At 38.8% G+C, this 15,839-nt stretch overlaps 1 protein-coding gene across 6 annotated transcripts in view; it reads right to left on the reverse strand.

Moving 5' to 3' along the window:
* Positions 1-14,119, reverse strand: part of CHUK (component of inhibitor of nuclear factor kappa B kinase complex) — a 35,060-nt gene extending 20,941 nt beyond the window's left edge. For 4 of the 6 annotated variants that reach the window (XR_001603729.2, XR_001603730.2, XM_016219979.2 and 1 more), the window contains exons 1-9: positions 14,015-14,119; positions 9,831-9,925; positions 7,969-8,083; positions 6,462-6,531; positions 5,596-5,684; positions 4,309-4,398; positions 3,674-3,798; positions 3,383-3,490; positions 2,216-2,351 (exon numbers count right to left, since the gene is read on the reverse strand). Coding sequence is in view for 4 of the 6 variants with exons in the window: in XM_016219979.2 (XP_016075465.1) it covers positions 2,216-2,351; positions 3,383-3,490; positions 3,674-3,798; positions 4,309-4,398; positions 5,596-5,684; positions 6,462-6,531; positions 7,969-8,083; positions 9,831-9,925; positions 14,015-14,119 (933 nt within the window). In the remaining 2 variants the exon portion in view is untranslated. Of the gene's footprint in view, positions 1-2,215; positions 2,352-3,382; positions 3,491-3,673; positions 3,799-4,308; positions 4,399-5,595; positions 5,685-6,461; positions 6,532-7,968; positions 8,084-8,999; positions 9,128-9,830; positions 11,319-13,926; positions 13,964-14,014 lie in introns of those variants that run through there. The other 2 variants (XM_087824504.1, XM_016219980.2) reach the window with 2 other exon arrangements.
* Between the last annotated feature and the right edge of the window lie 1,720 nt (positions 14,120-15,839).

Genomic DNA, 15,839 nt, shown 5'->3' on the forward strand with positions numbered 1-15,839 from the left:
GGAGAAAATTTGAGAGTTATACATATTCAGTTTATAGTTAAAGTTATACAACTGAAGAAATGGCGGAAGAAAAAGTAACATGGAAAAAGAGAAAACCAAAAAGAGACTTTTAGGATATAGTTAGCGGCATGGAAGAGGAGGCAAAGAGGAAATTAAATACTCCTGTTTCACCTTATCCTTAGTGGAAAATTCAGTGTACTTTTCAAAAACCTTTCTACAAATTTAAAGTTTTTCATAGTAAATAGTTGGAAAACATGCAATCAGACTCTCTAAACTATTTTTTTTAAATCCTCACCTGGGGATATGCTTTCGCTGATTTCTAGAGAGAGAGGAAGGGGGGACATCGATGTGAGAGAGAAGTATCTATCGGTTGCCTCCCATATGCGCCCCAGCTGGAGATCAAATCTGCAACCTAGGTATGTGCCCTGACAGGGAAATGAACCCTCAACCTTTAGCTAATGGGATGACACTTCAACCAACTGAGCCACCTGGCCAGGGCACTAAACTATTTTTTTTTTTTTTTAAAGAAATATTTTAGTAATTGTTTCGTTGGTTTATTTTTACATGAAAACCAAACAGATGCCATTCCCTCACTGAACAATGTAATAAATACTTCAGAAGAATAACACCAAGCTATTCTGCAGTTCATGCTTGTGTCCATATCCCTCTGCCTGTTCATCTTTGCCCCTGCCCTTCCCCTGATTAATCCTTACTCATCCTTCAAAATTCAGTCCTATTTTCATGTATAGGAAGTATCCCTGAACTACTATGAATAGTACCCTATATGTTCTTTGTACTGGACAACCTCACAATAACATTGATCCTTTAAAGAAGCTATTACTGTATTTGAGCTATGACTAAAGTCTATAGACCAAAATACACAGGGAGGAATCTTTCCATACACTCTACAACAAGCAGATGATCAGAAACCCCTTCAAAGTAGAAATGATGTTACAATTACCATGAAAAGTCTGAAAAAAGTCTGAGATAAAAAACAAAACTTACTGGTGGTAACAGAGAATTAAAGGTATCACCAAGTCCTGCTTGGCTAACACACTGAGGGGTGCTTTATTCCTTGGCACAGTAGAAGAAAATCAAATCAAGAAGCCAGGTATCTTTTTAGTGTAGGTCACAAATGGCATCAGCATGACCATAAGTTCCCCCATTTTAAAAAAGTATTCTAAGACTAGTGTAAAACCTTATATGATTATACTTTTTCATTTAATTTTAGAAACCCTATCTACTACAAGAAACCAACAAATATGGAAAGACTGCAGGTTGCAGATAAGAGTTGTTGCTGGGTATATAGCATAAAAGAACTTCTCATTCATATCAATGAAGATTTACTGAGAACCTGGTACATGCTCTGCTTTATACAGAATGCCAGGGTAGGGATGGCATGGTGGTAGGGTGGGCAATTGTTAATTAAAAACAGTAAAAACAATCTCAGCATTGAAGAAGAGAAAGGAAAGGAATAAGTGGAAGATGAGAAACAATTAAGAGAATATAGTAAATATGACTAAATGACAAACTGTGGCAGAGACCATTAAGAGAAAAGGAGAGTTGAGTATATGCAGTGTAGGTGAGGAGATACACGGAGATAGAGATCATTCTGGGCAGAAGGATAGCAACATGGATAACAAACACAGATGATGAGTTTGATGGAATAAGAAGCAGTCACAAGCTGGTCCTGAGTGAAGGGTAAAAGAAGCAGGTACGAGGCAAAAACTTGGTTGGGGACCTGCCTTAGGAAAGCCCCCAAAAGCAAGGCAGATCAGACTTTACTTAATAGGCAAGGAAGAACTATGTTGGTTTCTTGGACAGGGAATTAAAAAGTGTTTTCAGAAGATGAAAAGGGCAATTCATGCTGCATGGATTACAAGATGGGTAGAACTATAAAGGCATGTAAGCCAGGTAAAAACCTTTCTCACCAAACCAAATCCAGACCTAAATGAATGAGGTGGTGATAGCATCAATCTGAGGAAGGGGAAAATCCAAAAGATGCTTCAAAGGAGTAATCAAAAAGACCACTTTAAAGTAAAACTGAGAATGCTTACTAAAATAATAAAAATACATCCACTCTAAAAATATAATTTTTTTTATCAAATAAGCATCAGGAAAATATTATTAAAATACATTTATGCTGATTTTCCAAATAAACTTATTAACTTCAATGCAAGTCTTATGAAATAGACCCCATTCATAAGAAACTAACCTTCAAATTTAGAATGTGATCCATTAATACAAAACATCTTGGCTGCTTCAAAGTAAGATCAACAGGTCCTCCTCTCTGCTGAGGGTCCCAATTCAGCATCAACTGCAGCCAGTTTTCCATGGGTTCTACTATTAAACTAGAAAACACACAAAAATGGGGTGAAAAATCCTTGTTCCAATTTTCCTTTAGTACTGCAAAAAAGGTCATTTTATAGGTTGTCCATTTCCTTTCTGATTACTTGTCTGTATTATTTTATATCTTACTTTCAAATAATTCATGAAATGGCCTGGCTAGAGTGGCTCAGTTGGTTGACCGTCATCCTGTGCACCAAAAGGTTGATGGTTCCATTCCCAGTCAGGGCACATGCCTGGGTTTTGGGTTCAATCCCTGGTTGGGGCACATGCAGAAGGCAACTGATCAACGTTTCTCTCTCTCATGTCCTCAGGTGAGGATAAATAAATATAAATAAAAAGAAAAACAAATAATTCATGAAATGATAGGGGACAAACTTTTTCCATAAAAAAAAACCCAGCCCTGGCCAGTGTGGCTCAGTTGGTTGGAACTTCATCCCCTTTGGGTTTGATTCCTGGTCAGGGCACATGCCTAGGTTGCAGGTTCAATCCCTGGTCGGGGTGTGTATAGGAGGCAACCAATCAATGTTTGTCTCTCACATAGATTTTTTTTATTATCTTGCTCTCTCCCTCTCCCTTCCTCTCTCTCTAAAAAACAACAAAAAAACCCAAAACCTATTTACGTAAGTTAGTTACTGGCAACTCCAGGAGGCAATTCCAGTAAGTTCCATTCTCCAAGGAACTCATTTACGTCAGTATCCCAAGAGTCTTCTCATTATCTAAGCCAATCAGTTGAATGGCAGCATTCATTGTTTCCACTAGACTTGTATGGTCCAATATGGAAGCTATTACTCACAAGTGGCTATCTGCATTTACACTGAAATTAATTAAAATTAAATAAAATTTAAAATTCAGTTCTTCAGTCACACCACTCACCTTTCAGTGCTCAATAGCCTCATTGTGGTCAGCAGATATAAAACATTTCCATCATCGCAGAAAGTTCTACTGGATGATGCTACTTGAAACAGACAACTCTACTGTCCTTTTACAACCCTGAAGAAACTGAGGCGAACTTCCTCAACTAAAATACACTTACCTACAAAGGCTATTTGGTTGAGGTAAATGACTACTAAACCGAACTTCTCCTGTCATCTCTTCACATGCAAATATACACTTTGGATCCTTCTTCTTAATCTTCTCATGCCTATAAAAAAACAGAAAAACTACCTCAGAAGACAAACTAACTCACAGAAAATGCTAAGATTTTTGCCATTTAATTTTATTCAATTATGTGTTTAAAAGGCAATTACTTAAATAGAGAAGGAAAAAAACAGGCAACTGAAAATTTTCATTCCCATTAAGCACACCAAAGCTCTCCATTTCTTACCAGGTAAATGGCTGCAGGTGGTGTAAAAAAGGCCTATATCCAGCAATACATTCAAACACCATGGTCCCAAAGCTCCAGTAATCAACAGTGGCTGTGTAAGGCTTATTCTCAAAGAGCTCTGGGGCCTTAAAAAGAAAAAATGCTTTAAACATCATACTATAAGAGAAAAGCTACTTCATTTTATTTATTTATTTATTTATTTATTTATTTATTTATTTATTTATTTATTTATTTATTCATTTATTTATTTATTAAATATATCTCCATCGATTTCAGAGACAGAGGAAGGGAGGGGGGGGGAGAGGGGGAGAGGGAGGGAGAGAGAGAGAGAGGGAGGGAGAGAGAGAGGGAGAGAGAGAGAGAGGGAGAGAGAGAGAGAGAGAGAGAAAACATCAATGACAAGAGAGCTGTCATTGATCGGCCGCCTACTGCACGCCCCAACTGGGGTCTGAGCCTGCAACCTGGGCACATGCCCCAACAGGGAACTGAACCGTGATCTCCTGTATCTTAGGTCAATGCCCAACTGCTGAGCCTGCCAGGCAGGGCTTACTTTATTTTTTAACTACTATATTATGACCTTCAGAAATAAAGAGAATCTTGAACACTTAAATTCAAAGAAACAATACATGTCTTACCAGATACTGCAATGTTCCCACAAAAGATGTACACAGACTTCCTTGATCAACATCTTTGGCATATCCCAGATCAATTATTTTATGTATAATCTGCAAAATAATAAGCATTAAAAGGTTGAAAAATTTGAAATGGAAAGGCAACAATGTCCTGATAAGGCTCTGGAGAGGGGGGTGGTAAAGAGCTTGAGCTCTGGAATAACACAGATGTGACTCAGGCCTGAGCTCCAGCACTTAACTAGCCTTGTGATCTTGATCAAGTTACTTAATTTCTCTTGATTTCATATATAACGATACTACTAACAATCCCTACTAACAATCCCTACTTCACAGAACTGTTATTAGGATTCAATGAAACAGCCAAAATAATAATAATTTAATACAGCGCCTGGTACATGGTAAAAATTAAATATAGATTGGCTATTAATTTTTATTTTGGTATATTAAGAATAAACTTGATCCATTCTACTGAAATGCAAAGGTAAAGGTGACTTCCAAAGGAAGAAGCAGCATACCATCTTACAGTGGATCAATGTAAATATCCATCTAACTTCAAAAATACCCTGAAATCTTTGGATACACAAAAAGGGAGAGATAGTTGGTGCCAAGTGCACACAAAAGCTTCCTAAGGGAAAAAGCATCATCGAGGTTCATAACTTCCAACTCACCACCATCTTAACTAACTACAAGACCACACAATCCAATTTAAAGTTCAGAGTTTTGGCTTTGCGTATTTATTGGGAAGGAACTTCAGTGCAAAAAGCAAAAAAACTGCTCAAATTATTCTGATAAAAATAAATATTTCAGGAGTCAATTCACAAATTCTGGTTTCTCTCAAGATAACTAATTTAAGAATCTGAGAAATCAAGGTTTTGAATATTAATTATAAACTTAGGAATTTGTGGAGAATGAGGTGTTTTGTTTTTTTAATATAAAACATACTTAAGTAACTGTACTTTTTTTTCTTAAAGTAAAGCAAACTCAAGATGCATGTGTTTGTTTTTTTTAATGCCCTTCGTAAGGATTAATAAATTACTTACTCACTGCCTACTATCTCTGTTAGATGATGTGCTGGAAAAACAGAAGTGAACAAGACAGGCGCGGTTCCTTCTCTAATGGAGCCACTGTATTAGCAGAGGAGACAAACTAAACACAAAACCATAGTTCAATGTAGTGAGGGCTGTGTAGGAAAAGTAAGAGTGCTATGGAAGGGCACCAAACCTCAAAGACTACCTACCTCAGGGATACTATATTCAACTGTCATGGAACATTTCTCCAGTTTTCACCTACCTTTCCACCAACATCCTGAAGAACTATGTTTTCGGGCTTTAAATCACGATGTATAATTTTGTTTTCATGCAAATATCGGATCCCAGACCCTAAGTAAAATTTAAAATGTATTTTGAGGTAAGAGAAAACACTGACTTTAAAAAAAAATTATCTACCATTTTGTACTTCTCTAATGCTCACATTTATAGGGACTATCACAACTACTCAATTAATACTACAGCAGTTCATATTTTCTCCACAGAAAATCCAGTAACACTTAACAAATACTACAGAATTATACGTTCATTTAATTTATGAGAATTAACATTAAAAAGAAATGGAAAAAGCAATTTAGAAAAACCCTGCATTTATCCTCGTAACCTTTCCCCCCCTTTTCAACTAAGCTTTGGCCTCCATGACCCAGGAAAAGAAGCAGAATCGAAATACATAGGGAAACATATTCTTGGCTTTTGAGCTTGCTCCAAGGGCCTAGGTACTGATTATTTTAGGGATTTTTCTAGGAATTGTTCTGATTAAAAAGATATCTCACCCTAAGAGTTGACTTGAGAATCTATTTAACAGATGCAATGTCACTGATAAATAAAATTACTATGTTAATCAAGAAGGGTGGGAGAGTAAAACTAAATTAGGTCATTTAACACCATTTTTTGTCAGCAACTGGAGCAACTATTAGCCAAAAATTGACTCCAAGCCAAAAACAAAAAATAAGAAAATATCCTAGTTTTAATTTAGCATCAACGATAACAGTTACATTTTTCTGATAATTTCTTAGATGCTAAAAATCTATGCTTTATAGTAGTATATAGAATCTTTTATGAACCAAGAGGGAATTAAATCATGATGGTATTTTCATATTGATTACATACCTATATCACTCAGTAAAGAAAGTATCTGGCTTTCTTTAAGTCCGCAGCAATTTTCTGGTTTGTTGAGTAGCTAAAGAAAAAAAAAAGTCTAAAAATGTATACTGCCAATGTTGCTGGGCAGTAACAGTGACACATTAATCACTATATTCTAACAGAATATTCAAATAAGAAAATAAGTCATGATTAAGAAAATATAAGAGGGGGAAATTGCCAAATCCACACAAAGAACATGTGAATTTCATGACAAGGCTCATACAAGTAAAGATAAAGGGAGAAAGTATTTGAAATTTAAAAAGGTTGAAAAATCTCACAGACATGTGTATATAAAAAAATCCATATGGCAGATTTATTTTTTTAACATACTTTTATTGATTTCAGAGAAGAAGGGAGGGGGGGGAGAAAGAGAGAAAGATCAATGATGAGAGAGAATCATTGATCAGCTGCCTCCTGCACACCCCCTGCCAGGGATCAAGCCTGCAACCCAGGCATGTGCCTTGACCAGGAATTGAACTGCAATTTCCTGGATCATAGGTCGATGCTCAGCTGCTGAGCCATGCTGGCCAGGCCATATGGCAGATTTAAAACAAGATGCGAAAGAAATATTTGCAATAGAGAAAATACTTTTAGAAAAGACCCTAAAAGTTGGGGTGTTGGGGGACTGGGAGAAAGAGGTGAAGGGATTAAGAAGTACAAATTGGTTGTTATAAAATAGTCACAGGAATGTAAAGTAAAGCATGTGGAACAGAGTTAATAATATTGCAGTAACTATGGATGATGCCAGTGGGTACTGGAAATATTGAGGGGATCACTATGTAAAGTATACGATTGTCTAACCACAATGCTGTACACCTGAAACCAATACAAAATAATATTGAAAGTTAACTGTAATTGAAAAAACCCCACTTTTTTAATTTAAATTTTTTATTGTTGACACTATTGCAGATGTCCCCCATTTTCGCCCCTTTGCCCACCTCCACCCAGCCCCCCGCCCCTATTCCCATGGCCCTCACTACACTATAGTCTGTGTCCATGGGCTATGCATATATATTCCTTAGCTAATCACTTCCCCTTCCTTTATCCAGTCCTCCCCACCAGTCCTATCCATGTATCCATGCCTCTGGTTCTATAGCAGCTTTATTTACAATAGATAAGATTTGGGGGGGAAACTCTTTTTTATAAACACCTTAAACATTGATATTTTGATCTAACACAATGAATACAGTCCCACCCTACAAACACCACCACTAATAAAAGAATGCATGTTCTAAATCAGGGGTCAGCAAACTTTCCCTGTAAAGAGACAGACAATAAATACTTCAGGATTTGCAGGACAGATAGTCTCTGTCACCACTACTCAACACTGTGGCTGTAATCAAAAAGCAGCCATAAAAACAGTTAACAGGCCATAGTTTACTGACCCTTACTCTAGATTATCACACTGAATGTGATTCAAACACTGTTAAAGGTCATGATTTACTATTTCATCATCTCAAAGCATCCACACTACCTTCCGGAGATCTCCTCCAGAACAGTATTCCATTGCTAGAAGAGGCACATCGTTAATCAAAAAATTCAATTCCTCAGGAACATCACAGGCCTTTACAACGTTGGAGTGGTTCAACCTAACAAAAAGGGGAAAACACTATAATCACAATTTTTTATCCAATGAAAAGGAATTGGGTTTGAAATGGTAGTTAACTGAGGGGCAGTGAGGGAAGAAAGGCTGGCATTATTTGTAATATTCTAATTTCTCATTTGTATAATTAAAAAGTAATAAATAAAAATACTATCACTATTACTACAATTATACTTCTATATGCCAAGTAGTAAGCACCTTATATACATTAACTCACTTACTTGACATATAATCTTACTATATGTAGACTTATTAATAGTCTCATCACACAGGACAAAACTGAAGCACAAACTGATTAAGTAACGTAAGATCTTAAAGCAAGTAGATGGTCAAGTAAGGATTAAAATCTGGCAGTCTGGCTCCAAAGCCTATATCATACTGCCTCTCCTATAATCATAGAATTACCCAAAGGTGAACACTTAAAATTTTGGCAAATTTCCTTCCAGTTTTTAATCTGTGCACAAATATATTTTTTCAATAAATACTACATCATGCTATACATTGTTTTCTAACATCTTTTTATTTTAAACTTAAAATATGTCATCCCAGCCATTATAATTATCATTATCATCACCATGCAGTGGATCTCAAAACTGGAATAGATTCCCAGGTCCTAGAGACCTAAAGAAACAGAATCTCCATGAATAGACATGAAAAATTATATTGTTATCAAGCTTTCCTGGTGATTCTGTCAAAAGCCAAGTTTCAGAATCATTAAAATGAATTGAAAACAAATACTAAAGTCAGAAAGTGCTTCTTTCAAAGCCAGACTGTCTTACCTACCAATTTTATGGCTCTATGAGCTTCAACTTTCTCATCTATAAAATACGAGTAATACCTAACTAAATACAGGTTTGCTGTGACAACTAGAAGAATAACTTGTAAAGCACTTAGCACACTACCTGTGGAGGTTTTAAAATATGTCCACTTCTCCCTTCAAGAGTTTAATTCTCCTCCCCTTGAGTGTGGGCTGTACTTAGTGACTCATTTCTAACAAACAGAATGTGGCAGAAAGGATGGAGTATAACTTCTGAGGAAAGATCATAAAAGATATGTCAACTTTCATCTTGCTCTCTCTCTCTGATCACTCACTTTGTAGAAAGCAAGCTGCCATGTCATGAAGACATTCAATTCATTAAAAATGCTTTTCTATCCTTTAAAACCTAATGCTGATAACTGAACAAAAATATCATTTGTGGAAAATAAAGCTTCACTAAAAACTGAAAAAAGACATTCAAGCTTCCCTATAAAGAGGCCCATATAGTGAAAAACTGATGCCTCTAGCCAACAGCCATATAAATGAGCTTGGCAGTGGATACTCCAGCCCCACTCAAGCCTCTGGATGACTACAGCTCCACTTAACATTCTGGGATGTTTCAGGAAAGATCTGCATTAAAACCACACAGGTAAGTCATCCCCAAATTTCCTAAACCATAGAAACTGTGAGATTCTAAATGTTTGTTGTTTTAAGCTACTAAGTTTTGGCGTAATTTTTTACAAAGCAATAGATACACTATTTAACAAAACTAGGTGAAAGTAAGAAATGAGAATAGTTATTGTTATTTAACTAGAAAGTTAAACAGATGAGCATTGCCCAAGATCCAGGAGAAACATATTCTGCACTCATAGAGCTGAATCTGATAATACCTAGCTGACTTTTGCCTGGTGTCCTTCTCTGTGATAACCTCTGGCTGCGCTGCAGAACTTAGGAAGCACAAGTCAAGTACACTTACTTTTTCATGATCTGAATTTCATGGCACCACCGTTCTCTGTTTTTGGTACTCAGCTCTAGACGACAAGACTTAATTGCTATTTTGAGATCAAGTTCCTACCAAAATAGAAAGTTAACAGAAAAAATATAAATTAGGTTCTTGTGCAGATTTACTTGCTACCAAAGAAATACCAACCTGGGGAAACAGAATGCTTTACCTTTACTAATTAAATATATTTGTCCACAGCTCTCTTGAGCCAATGCTTTTGCTAGGTAAACCATGAGAACCAATGTTTTAAAAATGATCAAACAGACAAAGCACACAAGCACAAAGTAACTGAGGCTGGTCCTATAACAGATCTCTTCAGAATACTGTCTCATAAAATACTGCTAGGAAATACAAAGACCCTGTCTCCCCAACAAACCCCTTTTTGAACTTAGTCAAGACAGCTAGCAAAGGTACCAGCCTCCCAGCAGAGCTAGAATGAAGAGGATACTTCAGGGCTCTCTGGCCTCAATAGCAAGAAATAGTTTTAATATGACCAAACCTAATACAAAAATCTCCAAATTAGTTCCTGATTTCTTTGCATTTCAAATGACATAGAAAAATCCTAACAATAACTGTACTTCTGTTTTCATATGTATAAAATGAACCTAACAGCTCTCTCTTATAGTTAGTAATTTACCCAATTCTGAGTGAAACTAAACCCAACCTAATGTGCATTACAGGAAATAGCCAGACTTCATCACATTCTGGCAACAAAAATAATGCAGCTCAGGAACAGCAGTCAGAATCAAACAGAAAGAAAGAAAATATATAGATGAGGAATCAAGACATAACTTGTATGGGATAGTCTAAATGGGGGTGGAAGACACTAGAGATAAGATAGTAGATGTATGGAGAGAGAAGAAAGGAACTAAGACTACAATCTAGGCTAGGCTAACCACAGTCCTGTGCCCTTCAACCTTTCTTTTGTTTTAAGCAGGTACCAGCTATAGTTAGGTCCCAAGTAAGCTTTTACCACCATGGACATAATCTGGTACAACCTTAAACATTAAACCCAAATTCTCACATGAATGAGGCAGGAAGCTATCTATTTCAAAAAGATCCCATTCTGTAAGATCCTTCAACTCCTCAGTTTCTATTTCACCTGATCTTAAAGGCTTTCCTCATTCTACCTTTTCACAAAGAATGTTCTGTGGAAAGTTTGTAGATGTCCAGCAAAAAAAAAAAAGTTCTGTGTTTACAAAAATGGGAATATTCCAGAGACAGACAGTGATGGTTGTACAACAATGTAAATACACTTAATGCCACAGAACTATACACTTAAAAATGGTTAAAATGGTAAATGTTATGTATATTTTACCACAATAAAAAAATGGAAAATACTAAGTTAAATTGGTTTCTTGAGGAGTTCTCAGAGCTTTTAATATGCTAATGTGGGTTATAACTTTCCAATGAAGGAAAGGTGTCCCAAAGAAATGTATACACACTTTAACAGCTGATAGCTCAATTTTGAAAATGAAAAGTATTTTAATAAACACTGCTTTTATCATTATTCAAAGTGTGTGTATACATTTTTGGGGGACACCCTATCTATGCAGCGTTTACCCAATGTATTTGACCATAGTATCCTTTTTTCAAAGTGTTTCAGGGGATTCACTTTTCTAGACACACTTTGAAAACTGTTACCCTATTCCCTAGGAAGAGTTCTTTGGTTATTTTGCCATGCTCCTATATTACTTTACAAATGCCTTCATTAATAGGTTACCAACTGTACTTAAGTGTTTCTGTGTCTACCTCTCCCACTAGACTTGAAATCTCCCTGAGGGCAAAAAATACTTATTCTGTTGACTTGGGCACCATCAGCCTCCAGCACAGTAATCAGCTAAATAAGCCGTCTCACATCCTTTCCTCTTCCTCATTGTGATTTAAGAGGTACAGATGAAACATTAGGACAAGGCTTCCACTAAAATGCAAGGATCTTGAATGCTGTAAACTCAAACTGTAAGTCAGGCTTGGAAAAGTAATGATGCGGTTTCCGGTCTTATGACAAGGTATTTCTTTTCTTCTCAATACAGGCTCAGCTGTCAAATGTCCCAGTTTGGGGGAAGTCCACTCTGGACACCTACAGAGTTCCTGAGAGATTTCTAGGATTCTAGAAGACCAAAATCTCTTCCATTTAAAAGGTGATAAATTCCAGAGAGACAGAAAGTAGAACAGCGGTTAACATTGGGCTCCAGGGAGGAGGAAATGGGGAGTTATTGTTTAATGGGTACAGAGTTTCAGTTTCAGAATATGAAAAAGATCTGAAAATGAATGGTGGTGATGGTTGCCCAACAATGTGAATGTACTTAAAAGCCACTGAACTGTACACTTAAAAATAGTTAAAATGGAAAATTTTATGTTATATATATAAATGTATACATAAATTTTATGTTATATATATATATATAACATATATATACACATATATTTTACCACAAAATTTTTACAAAGTGATATATTCATCCATCCCCAGCCAAGGACCAAGAAAAGCAGTCACAAAGCATGCCAGCATGCATACTTTCTTTTTCTTATGATCAGGATGATGGTCAGGCTTCAATAAAAAGACCACAGGCAACATCCACTGGAAATATGTGGCTCCCCTCCTTTTCTCTCCGAGTGCCTTTATGTCCTCTCTGATGGTGAGAATTACTAAATTTACTGCTTGTCTGGCTGTCAAAGTACTTAATGCCTTAGTCCTCACCTTCCATTCTCCCTCTCTCCAAGTCTTCCTCCTATACTCTATCTGGAAACCTACCTCACAAAATGTCCTCAGTTCTATCAGTGACATTTGTCATTGTAACTGTCACACAAACATGCCTATTCCTACCAGGTACGCTCTCATCTCCCCTATCTCCCACCCTATATTATGGGCGCTCTACCCACACCCGTATTTCTTAAGACAGCAAATCATGACTTGTCCTCTTGAATTCACTTCTCCATTCACTGCCAATTGCAAGCATTCTAGTAATATCGTTATTGCTCATCTTGGCCCATAAGTTTTTCCACTCAGATTTATCTTTCACACAAAAAATCTTCCAAGAACACCACTTTTAACTAGGCATTTCCTTTTTTAAGGCCAATTAATGATGAAGATGATGATAATACCAACAACACAGCAGCAGCAGGAGCTAACATCTGTATTGTACTTAGTTTTACAGACATTATCTTATTTAACTTTCAGACTCATATACATTATTATAACCATTTTACAGATGCCCAAACAAAGATTATACTGCAGGGGTTGTTAGTCCAGGGTCTATACATCTAAAAGGTCTGTGAATGTCCTTCAGGAAAGCATGAATTCCTCAAATGGCAATGCATAAGATTGTGTGAATGTGCCTCTGTGCATTTTTCTGGGGAAAGGGTTCATAGCTTTTATTGGTATGTCAAAAAGTGCATAGCTCAAACATGATTATTACCTGCTGCTCATTTGGCTAAACATTTTTAATTAAATCAAGGCAAAATTCCCAAGTTGGATGTTCTCTGTCTTCTGTCCACTAGAGCAATTCGCCCCCAACCTATCTCCTTTCCCTGGGGAAGCCATGGTCATTTTCAACAGCGGATCCTCATACTGTTTCCCACCTCAAACCCATTCCCAATTCCAAAGCCTACCCAATGTTTCCAAAAGCTTAACTGTGGCCCCACCGTGAAACCTTCCTCGTCTACTCCAGCCCCACTGATGCCACACGGCCTCCAGGCACACACAAGTACGCACACCTTCCAGCAGGAAGCCCCCTCTTCGGCCCCATTTTCTCATCCCCTCGTGCTCACAATGCACACTCTGCTTCACACACCCTGACACTCTACGTTCTCATGGACACATACGCACTGCCGCACTCGGTAAACACCTTGTCACATCTTGACAATACTATTAATTCTCCCTAACAGCTCTATCCCGCACACGCTGACCTAGGATCTCTCTCTCAATCTGTTTCTGTCTTTCTCTCTCTCCCCCCCCCCCCCACGCGCGCACACGCACGCACACACACACGCGCGCACACACACACGCGCGCACACACACACACACACACACAGGCTCACCGGCCGACAATACCGCCCCAGGTCTCACCGACAATCTTTCACAAACTGACAGTCGCTGTGCTCCACAGCCGCTCTGACAAACACCCGCCGCCGCTCCCTCGCGCGCCCCGCCTCACCCGATGCTGGTACAGGCAGACGTTCCCGAAGCCGCCGGTGCCCAGCCGCTCCCGCATTTCCCAGGGCCCGCCCGCGCCCGGCCGCAGCCCTGGGGGCCGCTCCATGGGGCGGGAGGGCGAGCGGCCTGAGGTTCCACCACTCTCAAGGCCGGTTCCGGGCCGCCGAGGCTCGCGCGTCTTTCTTCTCGCGATATGGGCTCGTCACTTCCGGTAACTGCCTCAGGGAAAGCCCCGCCCCGCGTTTTTCCCTCGAGCCGCAGCCTCCGGGCGGGAGTGATGGTTGGGAGAAACGGGGGCCTTTCAATCGGTGAGTACCCTGGACGTTTTCCTAGCCGAGAGAACCCGCTTGTTTTTTCCAGTCTTCAAAAATATAAGATCTCTCCAGGCCGTACATTTCCTTCAAATCACTTTCCAAGCCAGTCTGCCCCGTGTTGGTCTTTTCTAAACTTCACGTCGTCTCCACCCCTATCTACACATCACCTTCCGACCTCTGCCATCTATTCGTCAACCCCGCCACCCGCTGGGCTGGCACTGGCTAAGGCCATCAATGATTTAAATATTGCGGAATCTGAAGAACTTTTGAAAGAATCCTGCGCTAACAGGCCCACTGATACATTAGCCTTCATAGTTCATTTTTTTTTTATATGATTAATCGTCTTCCATAGACTAGTCAGGCTCTTCTTTTGCTTGATTTCCTATACACTGCCAGGATATCCCTGTAATCCCAAAAGTCTCGAGGATGTGATGCTGTTTCAGAGCAAAGAACGTTCCCCCTGACTTCAAGAGCTTGCTGTTAAGTAGTCCTACAGTGTGCCAGTGCCCTAGCTCCTCATGGTGGGGATTGTCTCATCCCTGACGCAGGCAGGGCCGCAGAGGAAAGCTTTGGGAATACTTTTAGTTCAAAAACAAGTGCTTCCAGTGGCGGAATCCCTTAGCATAGGGGAACCAGCCCACCGCTTTTGCTTTGAGTCATCATACACTTCTGTAACTGGAGAAGCTCTTCAATCACTTCAGGTATCACAATCAGCATGGAATCAAATTCTCTGAAGAAATGTGTCATTTAGGTTGAGCATGGTCATTTGAGTCTCTTTTGAGATCATGTGCACTTGGACCATCATTTGTACAGCTTGGCCCATGAACTCAGTACTTGGAATTCCTACTAACACTTTGAGACACACAGTTTTGCCACCACAGATGTAACACATGACATTTAAAGGCGGATACATTGTCTGCACCACAGCAATGTCTCTGGCTACTTTGAAAGCACTGAATCGGCTTTTGGCAAAGCAAATGTCACCAAAATCCTTGAACAGTGCATTCAGATTGTTGAGCACTGCATGATACAAAGAGAGTCATGTTGTAGGTAATCAGTAATGTGTGGCATTGGAAATTCTGGTTTCCCATACATGCTTCGTAGCCATGGAGCTAGAGTCAGAGTTGGAGGTGATTGCAAATGGCACTTCTAAGAATACGTCCCTTAGAGCTGGGCAGTCTGCACTGATGATTGTGATGAAGATTGTACTAATGGTATGAAGCCTTCATTTGCTAGGTGGATAGCATAGCTAGCACTGGAGTGTCTGATCTCCACAGGTGGGACCGAAATCTAATTCTCACTTGGAAGAGCCAGGGAGACATGCTGAGGACCTGAGGATTCTGATTGGACTGACCCTGAAGTGGCCATCTTTGCAGGAACCTGGTTATTTCCTGTAGTTTGCTCTTTGAACATCCCCATTCACATAGACATTGCACAGTTTATTTTTAAATCCTGGGCTGATTAACCCCAGGCTCCTAATATTCAAGTTTGCCAGTCTGTTTTGTCAAGTAT

The sequence above is a fragment of the Miniopterus natalensis genome, chromosome 14 (assembly GCF_054644295.1).
Source record: "Miniopterus natalensis isolate mMinNat1 chromosome 14, mMinNat1.hap1, whole genome shotgun sequence".
NCBI classification, from domain to species: Eukaryota; Metazoa; Chordata; class Mammalia; order Chiroptera; family Miniopteridae; genus Miniopterus; species Miniopterus natalensis.